Source organism: Mizuhopecten yessoensis, unplaced genomic scaffold (assembly GCF_002113885.1).
Source record: "Mizuhopecten yessoensis strain PY_sf001 unplaced genomic scaffold, ASM211388v2 scaffold4505, whole genome shotgun sequence".
NCBI lineage: Eukaryota > Metazoa > Mollusca > Bivalvia > Pectinida > Pectinidae > Mizuhopecten > Mizuhopecten yessoensis.
Genome location: NW_018405580.1, coordinates 95,956 through 117,537, shown reverse-complemented (window position 1 = coordinate 117,537; position 21,582 = coordinate 95,956). Strand labels below are relative to the sequence as shown.

The 21,582-nt window shown below is 36.6% G+C and overlaps 1 protein-coding gene across 1 annotated transcript in view; it reads left to right on the top strand.

Moving 5' to 3' along the window:
• The window catches only part of LOC110449120 (tetratricopeptide repeat protein 21B-like), a 50,689-nt gene that overhangs the window by 5,082 nt on the left and 24,025 nt on the right, over window positions 1-21,582 (top strand). Inside the window, exons 7-24 of the mRNA XM_021495755.1 lie at window positions 772-969; window positions 2,603-2,687; window positions 3,249-3,347; window positions 4,216-4,408; window positions 5,492-5,589; window positions 9,329-9,436; window positions 9,864-9,956; window positions 11,574-11,703; window positions 12,268-12,353; window positions 12,847-12,918; window positions 13,521-13,641; window positions 13,920-14,026; window positions 14,272-14,510; window positions 14,773-14,845; window positions 15,205-15,315; window positions 15,707-15,759; window positions 16,849-16,934; window positions 21,029-21,155. Of these exons, the coding sequence (XP_021351430.1) occupies window positions 772-969; window positions 2,603-2,687; window positions 3,249-3,347; window positions 4,216-4,408; window positions 5,492-5,589; window positions 9,329-9,436; window positions 9,864-9,956; window positions 11,574-11,703; window positions 12,268-12,353; window positions 12,847-12,918; window positions 13,521-13,641; window positions 13,920-14,026; window positions 14,272-14,510; window positions 14,773-14,845; window positions 15,205-15,315; window positions 15,707-15,759; window positions 16,849-16,934; window positions 21,029-21,155 (2,079 nt within the window). The remainder of the gene's footprint in view (window positions 1-771; window positions 970-2,602; window positions 2,688-3,248; window positions 3,348-4,215; window positions 4,409-5,491; window positions 5,590-9,328; window positions 9,437-9,863; window positions 9,957-11,573; window positions 11,704-12,267; window positions 12,354-12,846; window positions 12,919-13,520; window positions 13,642-13,919; window positions 14,027-14,271; window positions 14,511-14,772; window positions 14,846-15,204; window positions 15,316-15,706; window positions 15,760-16,848; window positions 16,935-21,028; window positions 21,156-21,582) is intronic.

The window sequence follows — 21,582 nt, the reverse complement described above, 5'->3', positions numbered from 1 at the left end:
GTTGAGATTATTTTCTAGGTTGATATATAATCCAAACGGTAGTCTTACCATATCCTCTTATTGGCAAAGGCATTGATTTTGTTTACTTATTGTCCATTCTGCCAGTTTTATTATGGTTAGAGACTGATTACAGATGTACATTCAGACTAGGGTTATGGTATAACAGAGTGATTAGTTTTCACAAAATCTGAGGATAAGGTAACAGTGCCGAAATCGGATCACCATAAAATTATTTTATTAATTCATTGAAAAATCTGAGGAGGGATTATATTCATTTATGGTTTTATCAAAGGAAGAATATCACTGGGTGTTCTTACAAACGAAATTAGCACCCGGGGCTCACTTGAATTATTTATAGAACGCTTTGAAGTCACCTATCAGCGTTTCCGCAGTATCTTACACTTCAAATGAATACTTTTTTGTCAGCATATTAACATTTTATGATGACCTTAAGAATTTATGACAAAAAGTATTTCTATAGTGTGAATTATTCCTATGGTCCAAAACAGAATGCATAGTCATTGCACACACCATTTTTTTTTTAAACGTAATCAAAACACTGACATTTGAGTTTGAATTCATTTTCTTGTGCTATCTGAACTTAAAAACTTATCATCTGTAGACAAAAAAATGGTGCATGGCTATCTATTCCAAGACTACATCATTGTTATAACTGATTTGTTGACACATTTATTTATTTATAAGTATTTTTGCAATAAGTGATCCAATTTGAGTACTGCCTCCTTACTTGTACTTTTTTGGTCCTGGTAGTAATGAGGGAGCCAGAGACATTGATGCCCTGTTTGGGAAGGCTAAATATTTTGAGGTGCGCCATAATTACACTGGAGCACTGGAGCTGGTGAACCAGGTCATCGTGGGGTACCCTGCCTTCATTCCTGCTCTTGTGGAGAAGATGAAGCTCCAGCTGGCTCTTCAGGACTGGGACCAAACTGTGGAGACAGCACAGAGGTAATGTCTGGGGTCAGATAGAAGTTAAAGGTCAATGAGTCAAAGGCCAGGTAAAGGTACTGCAGTACTGGTATCATGTCCGATATAGCAGTAACTTCAGGAACAGGACTGACCCAAATGATGTAAACTAGAATATTAAAGACATCAAAGTATGTGTTATGGTCATACATTTATCAGATAGTTGGATCAGCTCATTATCAGGCTTCAAGGGTCACAGGTCAAAGGGTCAGCAGGTAGAATCATTGTGAAAAGTATTGTTAACTGTTGAATAAGCAGATGTTTTTTAAGCTGCTCTTGGCGAGAGCTGAGTGGCTTATTGATTCTGTCCAGAGAACGAAGTGACGGACCCACTTCCGTTCGGGTGCGTGCGCATAATTCAGTCTTGCATGCATCCGCTATATAGTTTCGTTATCGTAAATAGAAAGTAGAATCTCTGACACTCACTTGTCGGTTACATAAATTCTTCTGATACTCCTCTCCAAACGAAATGTTTATCTCCGGTGCATTCTATGAGTGTTGTGGTGGTGAAATGCATGCACTAGGTTTGAGGGTTTTAGCAACTTGGATTGAGGAGTGTTTGTTTTCGTGACTCTGATTCGAGAAAGCACACATCTTTCCGGTCTAGCCATAGGTGGTTGGCACGTCTAGTTTTATTTATTCAATTTTTTTTGATAGACGTGCCCACCACCTATGGTCTAGCTTTTTATATTTTGTAAGTACAAGGAAGAAGTAAATATATATTATAAACCGTATGCGTGATGAAGTATAACCTCTATTTTGATCATATTGTGCTTAGGTTGATAACGGTAATAAACCATCGTTGCTACCACGGACGTGGCTCTAAGACGAGACGATATGTGAACTGCTTATCAAACATTTCTGTAACACAGCATGCTATTTCTGGGGTATTTATATATGAAAATGTAACAATTTAAGAACATGACACAACTGCCGCTGCTGTTTGACAAGAATTCGCGCTGTGTCAAAATATTATCCAATCCGGTGTAAGGGAAATAACTCTTATGTAGGTAAAGTCGCATTGAGAAATATGAAAATTCAAATATATTCCAAGAGCATTTGTGAGATTTTGTGATGAATTGTATATTCAATGACAGTAAATAAAGTCACTACATATATTAGTAATTATTATTAATATGAATAAAAAATACATATAAATAAAAGGAGTTCAATGTCTCTTTTCAAAATGCACCTATTCTTTATTACCCATTCACCGATTGCCATTCTGCATGTAAATGCTCATGTCACATCATTGGAGGATGCTAATTAATGAAAATTACAATAATGCGTCACAAAAGAGGGTGAAAAAGAGTAGAGGTAGAAATGTTTTTAAGGCATCATTTAAGAGGTGATTGATTTTGGAAACTCCAAAGGCAACATCATCACATGACCTGATTTTCAATTAGCAGAATACAGAGTATTATAGTAGATATTGATGCTCAACGTGTTACTGAAGCAATTAAATTTAAAGTGGTGAGCGGCTTTAATGTCACACTGACATAATTCAAGTTTTTTTTCGTGGACTGGATAGTTATGGATTTTTTTTTCATTTTAAAGAGAGTTTTCAGTCTGCTGGACTTACAATGTCTGTAATGAAAGTTTGTGATACTTACAGAGCCCTCGGCCAGGACATGCACTGTCTGGAGGCTCTGCGGTACCAGACCCTGTACCTGTTGTGTAGGGAAGGAAATTATTCTGAGGTAAGCACCCACTTACTCCTGTTGGTCCAGTAAATACTGTTTTGCTGCTTAAGATCAAGATTTAGTCTGCAAAAGATAATGATGAACGTCTTAAAGAATATCTTATTTGGTTGTTAACCAACCATGTGTTCTTTCTTTGATTTTAACTGGCTATATTTCACTGTCTTGATAGTTTAATTTCCTGTTATCCAATAGTGGTATGCACGTTTACAAATGCAGGTGCTGAAAGGATAAAGTAACAGTCTATCAGAGTTGCCAATGTAGAAAACGTATTGACTAAAATTTAACAATGAACAAATGAAATGTTTGAAATTGAAAGCCATTGACTATTGATAACACAGATAGATAAATTGTCTATTTTACACTATCTACAAATCAGTGTGTAATATTTAGTTTCTTCAGTATCTCAGTCACATTGCTCAAGCAGAAGAGAAGAATCACACTTCTCTTTCATATCTCTTTGAAATTTTACTTTGTGTATTGTATACTGTTCCAATCATCCATAACTGAAACATTATGAAGTTGTACAGACCACTCTGTATTAGAAATTGTCTATTTCAGGCTTCAACCAAACTCGGTGACATAATAACAACTTTAGACAGAACTGAGCCAAGGAGTGCTAGTCTCTATCACAGTATGGCACAGTCGTTCTGTAGGATAGTAAGTATGGCAACATATATCACAGTATGGCACAGTCGTTCTGTAGGATAGTAAGTATAACAACATATATCACAGTATGACACAGACGTTCTGTAGGATAGTAAGTATGACAACATATATCACAGTATGACACAGGCGTTCTGTAGGATAGTAAGTATGACAACATATATCACAGTGTGGCACAGTCGTTCTGTAGGATAGTAAGTATGGCAACATATATCACAGTATGGCACAGTCGTTCTGTAGGATAGGAAGTATGACAACATATATCACAGCATGGCACAGTCGTTCTGTAGGATAGTAAGTATGACAACATATATCGCAGTATGGCACAGACATTGGTGATATATCAAGGTGTTGTAATATATTGGGAAAGGTGTGTAAAGGAATTGAGAACAAAATGGAAAATTTCGACCTTAAAATATATGAATATTTTATCAAGGTTGGACTTTTAAGATATCCTTTATGATAGCTGAAACATTTTTTTTACAATTTTAGTCTGTGTTAATATTATTTCAATATGATATAGTTAGATTCAAATTTCTATCTATTTCTACAGGAATCTACCAAGGTTCCAGTGCATTCATATTGTATTCATGCAAACATGCAAAATATCAGGACTTAGTTTCAATACAAATCAATTTCTTTTCAGTAAATATTGTTATTATTTGTGCAGAGAAACTCCTAAAATTGTAAAATCAAGGGTACATTTTTCAATGTTCTGATGTTATACTAGTATGAAGTACAATGGCCTACAACATACATAATGGAATCCAAACTGATCAAGGTAACAAGTTTCCATCATCAAAAATAACCATTTTAACATCAAGTTTGAGTGCTGTGCAGTGTTACATCTGTCTTGTTTCAGTGTGGGAGGAACCAGCTGGTGTTACAACAGACTTACACGTTAATGGAGCGATGTGTCCAACAGAGCCCTGACACTGCTGATTATGTCAACGAGCTTGGCTTCCAACTACTGCTTCAGGGCAAGGTCAAGGATGCCATGAGATGTTATAGGAATGCCATGAAAATGGACGAAACTAGTGTGGCTGCCCTCACAGGTAAAACTTGATTCAGAGTTTGTTTCCTACCATCACATATCAGATAGGAGTCCAATTTCGGTTTTTACCCTGAATCCCAGTTTGGTTACTATCTATACTGTTAAAACTAAAGTTTCATGTGAAATGGAGTAGAGCTGTTCTTAGTGCCCGGTACCTATCAATACACACAATTCAATTCAATGTCATAGACACGTGACTATTCACAACAGAAGGATAACCCATTAGTACCAAAATGCATACAACTCTTCAAGTTCCTTTCTGAAAGTATAGAACAGAAATGAAAGCAGATCTAGGCAAATCCCATTCTAATTGCAAAATAAGCACACAACCAGGGGGGGGTTTGGGGGGGGGGGGAGGTGGACGATAGTTTTGCGTCGTGTCCGTCCTTCCTACACTACTAGTCACTGGAACTGTTCATACTTGGTGTATGGGTTCACTTTGGTGAGGCGGTGTGTCGTGTATCAAAAGTAGGTCATTGTGACCTACATTTTGACCTTTGACCTTTATCAAAGAAAAAATTGTCCGGGCTCTATCTCCTACACTTCTAGTTACTAGAACTTCTATCCACATTTATACCACTAAATGCAATCCAATAATGAAACGCTGTAGAATGTATAATGTCACCAGATGCAATTTAATAGTAAACTGGTACCACTAACCAGTAAACATCCACCAGATGTATTTGCAATAGTAGCACTGACACTATTCCGTTTTGTATATGGTGGGTCTGTCAAATATTCATATATAGAATTAGTTCCTGCACAAATTTATCATCTGTGCATTTCACATTCGGTGGGGGACTATAATTTGCCGAATTGTCTTGTTTAAATGTAACATGAACACTAATTTGGTGAAATGAAAAACTTTTTAGACTCGTTTAATAAATAGCAAATTAAAAGGAAGCTCATTTGTACAATACAATAACTGAAGAGTTTGTCATTTTCTTAGCAATGAACAATAAACTCATGTAGATGTGTTCCAGGTTGCTTGATACAAAAACATGTATGATGTCACATATCACTTGGTACCAGAGACAGTGTATTTCCTTTCCCTAACTTAGGATAATCAATTTGTGTGATTCAGGGATCATCCGATGCCAGCTCCTAGAAGATCAGTTGGATGAGGCAGCTCAACAGCTGGAGTTTCTCAACGAGATACAGCAGAGCATCGGCAAGTCAGCCGTAAGTTTACTGATAAAATTATCCTTGTCTGTGGGGTTATTTTAAGAAGGAAACAATAAATGTAACAGCAAGTTGACACATCTAAACTGTAGACATACTCTACACATGATTATAATCAGTAGTAACATTAATGGTTTTCTTGCAAATTTTTCATGGTTATTCATATAATATACCAGGTTTATAAATGTGCTGTCAATTCAAGAATAAATCTTTATAAATGTATATGGTAATGTATTATTGTACTTGATTATACTGTGTGCTTTGAAATGTTTGCGACTGTTGAACTTCTCATCCTTTCCGCTCTCTGTAATGAGAGGTAATTCATCATAATAGAAAATATATGAACATATACTATATATAGTTATTCCAGTAGTGGAAACTAACAACAGTTAATATTTGACATTCTACCCTTTCAGCTACATAACACTTTTCACTTGTTAATGATTTGTTAATGATAATCATGTAAATGTACTGTGTAATTTTCCAACCAACCATTAACTCATTCACCCCTGAAATTTTATAATGAACTATTCCAACCTTTGTATTGGAAGAGTTCAAATGTGTCTATAGGGGTGAATCATACTGAATGAGTTTACAAGCAATTAATACTCCTCCAAAAGCCTCCTCATTATCCCAACTGTAAACAAATGAGCCATGTATCCACACACATCCACATTGATCTGTCTAGAAATAATGAAATCAGATGTGGCATTGGCTTGCTGGTGAAATGAAAACAAGGCATCACTAACAAAATTTTGCACTCGAAAAAAAACGAATGACCTTATTTAAATAATGGCATGATTTAAGTCATGTTGTTTAAAGGCATTGCAGTAGACATGAATATACGTCCAATTACATTTTCAAGTGGCAAACAGTAAGGTGTATTGGTCATGGGCGACTCTTGGAGAGATGTTGGACTTGTCTCATTCTCAGTCCGCATAATTATCCACTACAGGTTTCCACTTGGGGCATGTTTCATAATCTCTGCCCAGCCAGTACACCAACAGTTACACATCAGACTGTTCAGCACTATATCCAGTATAATCAGTATACATATAATATGTCTGTAAATTGTTATGGTGTATAATATGGTGGAATACATATCTCAAGATTAAAAAATGATGGAAACGTAGCCTAAAGCAGCCTCTGACCATATACGCACACATCATTTGATCATTACTTTATCCTTTTATAAATTAACCATCATTTCATGTGCAAAAATGTGATTGTCCTTATACAAATAGGTATGTTAACTAATTATGATTGAAAATCACACAGCAAGTTGAGTAATTATGCTTCGAGTATGAACAAAGTCTGTTGGCTGATTACAATTATTTAATTTGAGATTTGATTAGTGTCAGCACAAAATTTAAAGTGTCGAAAGACTTCTCAAAGACAGTTTAAGCTAAAATTGTCAACACAGATGTGCAACAGTAAAACGAAATTGTGAGCCATCATTCCATTAATCAGGACTTGTATTTCCTTAACTCCTACACAGGAACTTGAGAAGGTAATACCAGCACGGGACAGTAGTAGTTGAACAGGTTCTAGTGATCATGTGATACTATGTAGTTATTTAGTTAACAATGTTTTAACACATCTAGCTCACCTGTCTGAAGGGCCGGCTCACTTGTTCACGTACATTATTATTTAGTATCTTACCGGGTATCTGTACAAAATACCTTCACATTTTCTTTTAGTACCTATTATATACTGGCTAAACAAATTTACAGAATTATCATGTTAATCAATCATTGGAAGAGTTCAAACTATTTGAAGACTAAATATTTATTTGCTTCTTTTGAAAAATATCATTAGAAATTATTAAACTCAGTTTTCAAAATTAATTTGAACCAAGACATCAACAACCAAAACTCATGACCAGTTGCTTATTAGTTTGGTTTACAATGAGTTTTAGTTTATAAAGTCACAATGTAAAAAAAATAAAATGTGATAATGTGAAAACCTCTATCTGGAGCTTTCACATTCTATATCCTTAAGGACATATGCTACCTTATTATAACATACAAGAGTTCAACTCAACACTAACAAAGCTGTAAAGTATTTCTATTGCCCCTGCCATTTCATTTTGGCGGGTGGGGTGGGGTGCGGGGAGGGATAGTGTTACCCACCCACTCTACCAACTTCATTTCTTAACAAAGTTTCATCAAAGTTTATACATGTATGAAGGTCAAGAATGTGAATAACAGAGATGAGTTTGTAACACAGTGGGTCAAGGCTGACGTTACTATTCATAGATTACCACAGGGCCAAGGGGCACATTGATGTCTGACTAATGTTTTCTAGTTACTTTTATTTTTTTTGTTAACACATTTGAAAGGCACACAGATGCATTGGTAAGACGTTATAAATCCTGAATTAACAAATAATGCCCTGTTGAAGTTATTTTATGGGGGATAACTCTAACACAGATCACAAGTACAAAGTGTAAGGTAGCATATAGCACTAAGGGTGTTATACATATTCACATCAAATTTTATACTGATTTAGATAAATTTGTCCTCCCACCTAGTCACATCACAGCTTATATTATATAATGTTACTACATTATTATAGATTCACCGACACACCTGTCAGATTGGAAGACAAATATTAAAGTTATTTTAAATAACAAGTTGATTTTGATGATAATTTAACTGATCATGTGTAACATTTTTATAGTACAGTATATGCTTATCAATTAATCTTGCCTATAGTACATGTATCTCAAAAAAATACATTTTGTAGTATTTGTTAATATACATTTATAGACTTTTGTGCTGGTACCAGCACTAAAGCCCATAACTGTTTTATTATATGCTTCAACAAAAAAATAAAACAAAACAAAAATCAAGGTTCTGATTTTCGTACGCGAGCCTCCGTGTAAAATTTAGCCAAGTTTGAATTCAACAGTTCTGCATTGTAGCTTTCGAAGGCATCATCAGGTTATTTTTCTTAAGATAAGCATGGAGGACATGCACTGCGTGTTCAATGGCCTTTTTTATGTTAACAGCATCTTTATCCTCGAATAGTTTTGGTAATTTCTGATGTAACGGAGGAGAAACGTTCACCAGCAGCCATCTTCTATTGTCGTCTGACATATTCGTTCCGGTCTAACTGCGCTTGCGCTACGACAGGTTCCGGGGAATTTCCATATAGGCTATATTTAGAAATTGATATTCATCGGATAACCAGTCAACATGAGTTTTTGAGGACTGGTCCGTGTATAGGATCCGACCAATGTGATTGCGAGAAATTTTCATGCATATAATAATAGAATATTTTGTTTGAATTAAATCATTTATCTTAAATTGAATTATCTGAGCTAAATCATATTAAATCACATATTTCATATTAAGCCTTACAAACTATTTTTGCTCTTTATTGATGAAATGTATTATGGTAAAGCTTCAAAAATGCCCCTAAACATAACCCTGTTTCTATGCATACTCCCAAATATAACCCTCAATATATTTCTGCCATCATGTATACCTCCACTATTATAGCCTTATATGTTTCTATCTGTAACCGCAAATATAACCTGCTGTTTCTGTGTGTATCCCTAAATATAACCTGCTGTTTCTGTGTGCATCCCCAAATATAACCTGCTGTTTCTGTGTGTATCCCCAAATATAACCTGCTGTTTCTGTATGTATCCCCAAATATATCCTGCTGTTTCTGTGTGTATCCCAAAATATAACTTTACCCCAGCTGTAACTGTTTTGTTTCTCCTCCTAAGGAGCTGTCCTACCTGAGTGGGCTGCTAGCAATCAAGCGTCGTCAGGGGCCAGAGAAAGCCATTGAGCTGCTCAACTCTGCCATAGAAGTCCACTTCCAGGGATTGAAGGTGAGGACTGTACTGTTTTGTAAAATTAATTCTTGATGTTGCTGGATCAGATGCATAAGTATCAGCACAGATTTTTTCTTTTTTTTTACAGTGGTTAAAATTCAATACTGGTAAGTCACGATTATAGAGACTATCACTTCTATGATATGTATCAATCAAGATGTGTTTTGAAGTGCTGTATATTCTGTTCTGAACTGTATTAGGTAAGTGTATTGTCGTATATTATAAAACTTTAATGTAAAAACTAGAAAAAAAATCACAGATACCTTGTTTTAAAGAACATTTGATATGTGGAAGAACATCTAAAATAAAAATGCTACATCCACCTACAGGAAGATATTTTTTGCTCTGATGTCTATTTGTTATACCCTGTGACCGTAGTGATAACAGTTTATATGAGTACATCATCTTGTGTTTGTATTGTCAGGGGTTCCCTCTAGGCAACCGTTATTACCTGCTGTTGAATCCTGACTTCCTGCTACAGATCATCAAAGATTACCTCCAGTTTGCTCCTCAAACGGTAGGTTGTAGAGTTAGCACAATGATAGTTAATCATTTTAATTTCACATTGAATTATTTCTACAATTGTGCTACAACTGTCTTTTCACATGATATATGAAATACAAATAATATATGGGTCAAAGAAGTAATATCAACAGTTACTTCCTACATAACACTGGATCCTTGCAAACATAATATGTTTATAAGATACAAATGATTTATAATTGGAATATAGGGCAAGGAAGTGATTCTAACAGTGTAGACAATTTGATGTTGTCAAATTTATACAAATGATATACTTATACATCTATGTAATATCCATCTGTATAATGTACATTTGTGCAATATATTATGTATCTAACCATTAGTATATTTATCAAGATAATGTACTTGACTAATTATATTGAAAGGTATTTGTATATTGGATCATCTTCGTCTCCACTCATAGGAGTATGATCTGTTTTGTGTACTGTATGATATGTTTTGTGTACTGTATGATTTGTTTTGTGTACTGTATGATCTGTTTTTGTGTACTGTATGATCTGTTTTGTAAACTGTATCATCTGTTTTGTGTACTGTATGATCTGTTTTGTATACTGTATGATCTGTTTGGTGTACTGTATGATCTGTTTGGTATACTGTATGATCTGTTTTGTATACTGTATGGTCTGTTTTGTGTACTGTATGATCTGTTTTGTATACTGTATGGTCTGTTTTGTGTACTGTATGAACTGTTTTGTAAACTGTATGATGTGTTTTTGTGTACTGTATGATCTGTTTTTGTGTACTGTATGATCTTTTTTGTATACTGTATGATCTGTTTGGTGTACTGTTTGATCTTTTTGGTATACTTTATGATCTGTTTTGTATACTGTATGATCTGTTTGGTATACTGTATGATTTGTTTTGTATACTGTATGATGTGTTTTTGTGTACTGTATGATCGGTTTGGTGTACTGTATGATCTGTTTTGTGTTCTGTATGATCTGTTTTGTAAACTGTATCATGTGTTTTGTGTACTGTATGATCTGTTTTGTATACTGTATGATCTGTTTTGTATACTGTATGATCTGTTTGGTATACTGTATGATTTGTTTTGTATACTGTATGATGTGTTTTTGTGTACTGTATGATCTGTTTGGTGTACTGTATGATCTGTTTTTGTGTACTGTATGATGTGTTTTTGTGTACTGTATGATCTGTTTGGTGTACTGTATGATCTGTTTTGTATACTGTATGATCTGTTTTTGTGTACTGTATGGTCTGTTTTGTGTACTGTATGATATGTTTTTGTGTACTGTATGGTCTGTTTTGTGTACTGTATGATCTGTTTTTGTGTACTGTATGGTCTGTTTTGTGTACTGTATGATCTGTTTTTGTGTACTGTATGATGTGTTTTTGTGTACTGGATGATCTGTTTGGTGTACTGTATGATCTGTTTTGTGTACTGTATGATGTGTTTTGTATACTGTATGATATGTTTTGTGTACTGTATGATATGTTTTGTGTACTGTATGGTCTGTTTTGTGTACTGTATGATCTGTTTTGTGTATTGTATGATCTGTTTTGTGTACTGTATGATCTGTTTTGTGTACTGTTAATGTGTACTGTATGATCTGTTTTGTGAATTGTCCAGCCCCCACAGAACGGTCAGGCAGTGAGCCCCGTCCTGAAGCGCTGTAACCAGGTGTTAGATCCACTGGCCAGGGCTGTGCCAGGACTACTGGAGGCTCTCTACTACCTTGGAAGGATCAAGTTTCTCCAGGGTTTGTACAGACTTCATTACAACTTGTCATGAAAAATCATTATCATAAAACCATAAATAAAATAAAAGAATTGTGGTTTCTGTTTTATTCTTCTCCAGAGGTTTGCCATTACTAATGTTTTTTGTTTATTGTGCATCCACATATATAGATACTTTGTAATAGGTATTCAATCTTATAAACGTATTCCCTGATTTACAAGGGAGGGAAAACAGGTTAAGCATAAATAAAGAACATATCAAGCTTAAGGTTTTACCTGTTGTTCAGTTTCAGTGCAAATTACCACTTAAAAAGTCAAAACTAATCTTGTTGATTAAGTCAGATTATACAGAGCTACAGTATTTTACCAAACAAAAGCACAGGCCAGGCTGCTTAATCAGAGAATGATCAAAATTAAACTGAGTGTTAATTGGAACAATAGATGTTTAAGGACTATTCCATTTCACTTTGTCTCACAGAGGTGTTATTTATCATATATCTTGTATTTTCCCTTAAGAGGATACACATGTCTGAGAGAAATCATTGTGGTTGATGGGACTGGTAAATGTTTCCTTTGGTGTTGTATAGGTGATATTGATGGGGCCCAAGGTACACTGAACCATTGTTTAGAAGTAGACACCACCTTCTCTGACGCCCACATACTGATGGCACAGGTTAGTATCACAGTACACAGTAAAGTTAATGTCACATTAAAAATATTAATGTTTTCTCCAATATCAAGTTTCACAGAAGTAGTGGTAGTTATAATTTATTAAAAATAATAAATGACTTCAGATGTTACAATATATTCGTTATGTTTCTACGTTAATTTTGTATGAATGATTTTACTGCTGTGTACAGGTTTCAAGAGCTGAAAATAATTTGTTATTAATTTAAAAGCTAAATGCAACCTACAAACATTTCTTTTCACAAAGATTAACAGCCCTCGATTCTTTTCTGTATTAGGAATGCCAGGTTTTATTATTTCTCTGTGCTAACATAAAAAAAAAAAAAAAATCAAATTTATAAAAAAATAAAAAATAAAAAAAAATAGTGATTTAAAAAAACATTATTAAATAATTATGTTATTCATCATCATCATCATCATCATCTTGACAGATTCTGAAATTCATGATCTTCAATGTAATATTTTCTTGTTTAAAATAGATCCACCTACACCAAAGCAACTTTAAGTTAGCTAACCAATCACTTGAAGTGGGACTGAGTTACAACTTTGAGGTAAGTTTTGTATTTCAGATGACTATCAATACAAGCTAAAGGTAAAGTCCTTATTTAACATGCCGTCTTTGATTTAGTTGAGGTGACAAAGGCTACATCATTTGTATGAAAGGTAGGTCAGATATCAAAGTGTAGGTTACAGTGACTTCCAAAATGATAGAAATTGGTGTAAGATTACATGATCCTCAATAGCTCAAAGAACAGTTATTTCCCCTACCTTCTTGGCAGCTGATCAGGGGTAGGCACGATGTAACTATTTTCAGTTCCTCTTTATAGTTTATAATTAATTTATACAGAACAATACATTTTTTTTTGAAGATTAGACTAAGAAAATAGAGATGGAAGAAGGGATGAGTAAATTGTACTTTGAAGGTACATAATAACACAGGAAGGGTTTAGTATTTTATTAATTTAAACTTTACTACAGTACTTTGATTATTTTGGGCTGTAAACCATTAAATTTCTGATCTTTCAGTTTATGTTCTATACTGCTGTACTGTTATTTAGACACTCTGTTCCTTGGTCACCTTGAGGGCAATGATACAGATTGACAATCTGCTCAAGTGAAATAATTATATATCAACATGTGCCTTCTATGCCAGGTTCGAGATTCTCCTCTGTACCACCTCATTAAGGCGCGCATTCTCAAGAAACAAGGGGACCATGCTGAGGCCGTCAAGACACTTCAGATGGCCATGACATTACCAGGGGTCAAAACCATTGGTATGTGGGCAGTATTTACAGCAAAGAGAGGTCACATATAGAAACATAGAAAAGGGTCATTTTCATCAATAGTATTTGAACAAGTTTCAAAGATTTTAAGCAGGAAATTAAAGTTGACACTGTAAGAGTGTAAACAATACAGTCAGACCATGTAATTATTTAATCATGTTTAATCTAAAAAATTATTAAGTTGTAATAAGTATATGATTTTCTTTTGGTTAGATTAACTGGCAAGCATGCTAAAAAAAATTACCAGTGTGTTTGTTTGTTTTGTACAGGTAGAGGAAATGATCCAAAGAAGGGTAAAGGTGTATCAATCAGTGTCAATGACAGAGTGTCGGTGTTTCTAGAGCTGGCAGAGGCACACAGACTGCTGGGAGAACAGGTGGGTCTTACTGCAATGGAAAGGGGAGGATGGATAGCTATACCATGTAAAAGGAGACATTGGATAAGCTCAAAATAGACAATTTAATAAACTGAACTGGAGTTTTAATAGTACTAGAACTAGATCAGTTATAAAATTACAACTAACTAGATCAGGCATTAGAATTCTTGTCAATTATGATTTATAAAATTTAATTTTAGAAAGTAACTAACGATATCATTTCATCCTATATTCCTTTGTTGTAGCATGAGGCTGCCAAAGTCATGCAGGACGCTATCAATGAGTTCAATAACACGCCAGAGGAGGTGCGGATAACCATTGCCAATGCTGACCTCTCTTTGGCTCGTGGTGACGTAGAGATGGCACTGGGCATGCTTAGGAATGTGACTTCTGATCAACCCTATTATGTCCAGGCTCGTGAGAAGATGGCTGACATCTACTTGGTTCACAGGAAGGACAAGCGTCTGTATGCTAGCTGTTACAGGTAGGCAACTCTTTCTACTATCTGTAAGTGTTGTTTTTTTTCACACATAATTTGCAGTATGTATTCAGTGAACATTTGTCATTTCGGTAATGCTTCAAAACATATTACAAAAATTGCTTTGATTTGTCCAACATTATCAATTTCTTTTCTTTAACTAAAAAGAATTGATCTGTTTTAACCAATCAGTGTTTGTTAAGTCATATTTTCCTTATTCTGTTTTACCAGTGAATAATATTTGTTTGCTGATGTTTTTCTGTTGCAGAGAGCTGGTAGACAAGCACCCAAGTCCTCAAACCTGCCTGTTGCTAGGTGATGCCTACATGAGTATTCAGGAGGTATGTATACACAAAACCATAAGTAGTACTTGTACCTGTAAATGATTAGAAGCTGCTTAATAGGAAAATGACCTTTATAGTTGATTTTGGAGATTTCATCTCTCTTAAAAGATTGTAAAGTAATGGCTGAACAACAGATTAAAAAATCAGTCATTACATCTCTGCTTTTAATGAGTCGGTATTTTAAGATGAATATTCAAGTTAATTATGAAAAAGATAAATATTGTGGACTTAATTATGTATTTTTTTCTATTGAACGCATCAAGTCACCTCAGACACCTTCAAGAAAACTAAAATATACTTGGACTTTCCCAGAGTTGTTATGCATATAAATATTTGAATGTAAACTTTGTTCATAGCCGGAAAAGGCCATTGACGTGTACGAGTCTGCTCTGAAGAAAAATCCACGTGATGCACAGTTAGCCAGTAAGATAGGAGAGGCACTTGTCAAGACCCACAACTACGGAAAGGTAGTGGAAGATAACTTATGTGTTTTGTTGGAAGAGGGATACAAAAATATTCAAGGTCGCGAATACCATGCAAATTCATGCTGTATTGATTGATTGATTCAGAGGTATTGACCTACAGATCGGTGTCAAACTGATGAATAGAGGCAGGGTTGTCATGGCAACTTTTATGGAGGCAATACTGTGGAAAACCTGAATAAGAGGGGAACAATTTGTAGAAAGAAACTAATATTATATTTACATAATATTAGACTTATATTTCTTTTATGAATTCAAGGTAGAGAGTTCATTAAGCAGTTTTTGTAGGGTGTTATTATCAGGATGAATTACTGAGTGTTTCATTAAATAAAGCAGCAGCAGGTTTGATATTTGGCTGGCTATGTCTCTGTTTTAGGCTATTAACTATTATGAGGCTGCCCTGAAGAGTGGAGGACAGGCCTTCCTCAGGTGAGTGCTTGTCTGGTGAGATTTTACCATCAAACTTGTGGAATTCATGCATGTATGAAATTTGCGCAGGTTTAAATTTGAGCTGAAAATGCTTCTCATATTTTATGCATAAAATTTGACAGCAGCACATAGATATATATTGGGGATGCATTTTTTTCTTAAACATTTATTATCATAAGTTGTTGAATGTTTATCTGCCTTAAGTTCAGTGTGTACATGTAGGCAATCCATCTTTTTCAAAATGATTTGACCTTGCAATATGACAATATTTCTCTGAAAGATCACTTGAAAATACTTGCATCCCTTGTTGAAATTTATTATCAACACAAAATACTGCAAATTACACTAGTTTTTATAACACAAAATCATATAGCACAGACTGATCAACTATGTTTTATATTCTTTGTAAAACATAATATTATGAATGATTAGAAAAGGAAGTCAAGGTAAAGCTTCCTTCAAACCATTCTGATCCTGTCACAACATCTCTGACTTGTCTTGCTTCTCTGGCAGTGTACTGTTTCCTGACACTTGGTTTTCTTACTAAAATTTACTGTAAATTAGTTCCTAAATATGGGATTAGTCAGTACAAAAGTCTTACTTGTCTTTATCACATAACTGGCCCATTTTACTGTGTCATACGGCCATGTCATAAATATGGTATTACACACGTGTAAAAAACCTAAAGGTGCTGTGATTGGTCAAAACCGTGGGAACATATTCCTGCGCCACTACAAGCAATAATTATACTTACTACACCGTAGTAAAATATGGCTGACCAGATAAACATTGGCGACATGGTTACAATTGACAACAAAGGAACAGGTACTCTAAAGGATATTGTTCCAAGAGGTTTTGCAACATTTTATTGTGTAGAAGTTTCTGGAATTGATTTTGAAGTTGAGCTTGAACAAGATCGTATTAAGAAGGTCACTGTTACACAGGCCCGGTCAGAACAGCAACCGGAGCAGATGACAATCTTGGATGCTTTGCCTGGGGCTGACAATCCCATATTCTTTGATTATGACAAACCTCAATTCTCTGTGATGGTAAATGATTTTGACAGTTCTACCCACTTGTGTGTTACAGGCATGATCTGGCCGAGCTGTTACTGAAGCTGAGGCAGTATGACAAGGCAGAGAAAGTCCTCACGACAGCTTTACAGCAGGACACAGGTATTCCTACACAGACTATATACACCAGGTTTACTCCAGAAATAGGTCCTCCCTCCCACAGGACACAGGTATTTCTACACAGACTATATACACCAGGATTACTCCAGAAATAGATCCTCACTACCACAGGGGGGAGGTATTCCTACACAGACTACAGCTATATACACCAGTTTTACTCCAGAAATAGGGCCTCGCTTCCACAGGACACAGGTATTTCTACACAGACTATATACACCAGGTTCACTCCAGAAATAGGTCCTCACAACCACAGGACACAGGGATTCCTACACAGACTACAGCTATATACACCAGGTTTACTCAAGAAATAGGTCCTCACTACCACGGGACACAGGTATTCCTACACAGACTATAGCTATATGCACCAGGTTTACTCCAGAAATAGGGCCTCACTACCACAGGACACAGGTATTCCTACACAGACTATAGCTATATACACCAGGTTTACTCCAGAAATAGGTCCTCACTACCACAGGACACAGGTATTCCTACACAGACTATAGCTATATACACCAGGTTTACTCCAGAAATAGGTCCTCACTACCACAGGACACAGGTATTCCTACACAGACTATAGCTATATACACCAGGTTTACTCCAGAAATAGGTCCTCACTACCACAGGACACAGGTATTCCTACACAGACTATAGCTATATACACCAGGTTTACTCCAGAAATAGGTCCTCACTACCACAGGACACAGGTATTCCTACACAGACTATAGCTATATACACCAGGTTTACTCCAGAAATAGGTCCTCACTACCACAGGACACAGGTATTCCTACACAGACTATAGCTATATACACCAGGTTTACTCCAGAAATAGGTCCTCACTACCACAGGACACAGGTATTCCTACACAGACTATAGCTATATACACCAGGTTTACTCCAGAAATAGGTCCTCACTACCACAGGACACAGGTATTCCTACACAGACTATAGCTATATACACCAGGTTTACTCCAGAAATAGGTCCTCACTACCACAGGACACAGGTATTCCTACACAGACTATAGCTATATACACCAGGTTTACTCCAGAAATAGGTCCTCACTACCACAGGACACAGGTATTCCTACACAGACTATAGCTATATACACCAGGTTTACTCCAGAAATAGGTCCTCACTACCACAGGACACAGGTATTCCTACACAGACTATAGCTATATACACCAGGTTTACTCCAGAAATAGGTCCTCACTACCACAGGACACAGGTATTCCTACACAGACTATAGCTATATACACCAGGTTTACTCCAGAAATAGGTCCTCACTACCACAGGACACAGGTATTCCTACACAGACTATAGCTATATACACCAGGTTTACTCCAGAAATAGGTCCTCACTACCACAGGACACAGGTATTCCTACACAGACTATAGCTATATACACCAGGTTTACTCCAGAAATAGGTCCTCACTACCACAGGACACAGGTATTCCTACACAGACTATAGCTATATACACCAGGTTTACTCCAGAAATAGGTCCTCACTACCACAGGACACAGGTATTCCTACACAGACTATAGCTATATACACCAGGTTTACTCCAGAAATAGGTCCTCACTACCACAGGACACAGGTATTCCTACACAGACTATAGCTATATACACCAGGTTTACTCCAGAAATAGGTCCTCACTACCACAGGACACAGGTATTCCTACACAGACTATAGCTATATACACCAGGTTTACTCCAGAAATAGGTCCTCACTACCACAGGACACAGGTATTCCTACACAGACTATAGCTATATACACCAGGTTTACTCCAGAAATAGGTCCTCACTACCACAGGACACAGGTATTCCTACACAGACTATAGCTATATACACCAGGTTTACTCCAGAAATAGGTCCTCACTACCACAGGACACAGGTATTCCTACACAGACTATAGCTATATACACCAGGTTTACTCCAGAAATAGGTCCTCACTACCACAGGACACAGGTATTCCTACACAGACTATAGCTATATACACCAGGTTTACTCCAGAAATAGGTCCTCACTACCACAGGACACAGGTATTCCTACACAGACTATAGCTATATACACCAGGTTTACTCCAGAAATAGGTCCTCACTACCACAGGACACAGGTATTCCTACACAGACTATAGCTATATACACCAGGTTTACTCCAGAAATAGGTCCTCACTACCACAGGACACAGGTATTCCTACACAGACTATAGCTATATACACCAGGTTTACTCCAGAAATAGGTCCTCACTACCACAGGACACAGGTATTCCTACACAGACTATAGCTATATACACCAGGTTTACTCCAGAAATAGGTCCTCACTACCACAGGACACAGGTATTCCTACACAGACTATAGCTATATACACCAGGTTTACTCCAGAAATAGGTCCTCACTACCACAGGACACAGGTATTCCTACACAGACTATAGCTATATACACCAGGTCTACTCCAGAAATAGGTCCTCACTACGTACCACAGGACACACAGGTATTCCTACACAGACTATATACACCAGGTTTACTCCAGAAATAGGTCCTCACTACGTACCACAGGACACACAGGTATTCCTACACAGACTATATACACCAGGTTTTCTCCAGAAATAGGTCCTCACTACGTACCACAGGACACACAGGTATTCCTACACAGACTATAGCTATATATACCAGGTTTACTCCAGAAATAGGACCTCACTACCACAGGACACAGGGATTCCTACACAGACTATAGCTATATATACCAGGTTTACTCCAGAAATAGGGCCTCACTACCACAGGACACAGGGATTCCTACACAGACTATAGCTATATGCACCAAGTTTACTCCAGAAATAGGTCCTCACTACGTCCCACAGGACACACAGGTATTCCTACACAGACTATAGCTATATACACCAGGCCTACTCCAGAAATAGGTCCTCACTACGTACCACAGGACACACAGGTATTCCTACACAGACTATAGCTATATACACCAGGCCTACTCCAGAAATAGGTCCTCACTACGTACCACAGGACACACAGGTATTCCTACACAGACTATAGCTATATGCACCAAGTTTACTCCAGAAATAGGTCCTCACTACCACAGGACACAGGAATTCCTACACAGACTATAGCTATATACACCAGGTTTACTCCAGAAATAGGGCCTCACGACCACAGGACACAGGTATTCCTACACAGACTATAGCTATATGCACCAGGTTTACTCCAGAAATAGGGCCTCACGACCACAGGACACAGGTATTCCTACACAGACTATAGCTATATACACCAGGTTTACTGCAGAAATAGGTCTTCACTACCACAGGACACAATGTCCTCCTACATAGACTATACTCCAGGTTCTCTACCGCAGGTTCTGTACACCATCAGTTGTTCAAATCTGAGAATACTGGTTTGCCATAATGAGCTCTGCTCCTATAAGCACCCATCCCCCTTTTCCAGGAGGAATTGAAATGATAAACATGACCATTCCCAGTCAATGATTAAAAGTACTTGCACTTTAAAGCAGAGATGTATGCCTGGTAATTATTGCTTGATTTAGCGTGAAACTGATGAAAGTTTTTATTTTCAAAACTCTAGCCACAATGGAAAGTCCTCCAGTGATAAGGTTTAAGTTGCACATCTATTTCTATCATAACTCACAGTATATTATCCTCACACTCCCTCTCCCCTTAAGCCAATTTTTGAGCACACTTATTGCAGTGAATACAGTATCTCAAGGTTGAGGTTTTCAGTTTGGAGAATCACTACAGCACTAAACAAGCAACCATGTCTTTTGCAGTGTAGTTTTTCTGTCATCTAAATGTCCTTTTTTTACCTCATTGGTGTAGTTCCTGAGCTATAGCTGGTATGTAGAATGTTTTTGTGGAGATAGTTTCAGTGTATCTAGTTCCTTTAACATTTCAACAACTGATCTGCCCATAGCATATGAGGGAAACAACCATTCAGTTTTAATCCATATAAGAGAGTGATAGTCCACCCTTATGGTTCATGATCTGAAATCAGCAATGTTCCAGGGTTAAAAGTTTTAAATTGTTTAAAATCTAAAATGAATAACCTTGTCGTGTAGGTGGTGACATTGACCTGATGATGGAACACACTAAGTACATGGTGTTACTGGCCAGGGTGTATCAGAAGGTGGACAGACTGGAGGAGGCCATGGATTCACTGACCAAGGCGCGCGACATGCAGGCAAGGTACGTCACTCACACTAGTACATCACACACATAAGAGGTACTACATAGATAACCTGCATTATTACCAGGAAGTTTTAGCCCAGTCAAACTTTCGCCCTTCACCATAATAATCCCTATTTTCCAGTGTTGATTTGCCCTTTATATTTAATTACTATGTATATTATGTTGTTTGCTAATGTTCGCTGTAATGATAAATTCACCCTCGTTATGGCAGACAAAAAAGGCGAAATAAAACTTCAGTGAAAATTTTCCGGTGTACAATAAATATACCTCAGACAAACAGATACATCAGACAGTGGCGGATCCAGAGACCTATCTGGGGGAGTTTCCAAATTTTCAGGGTGGGGTTTCCAAGTGGGGAAAAATTGAGGAAAATGGTGAAAATACATGATTGTTTAAGAAAATTCTCAGGTTGAGGGGGGGGGGG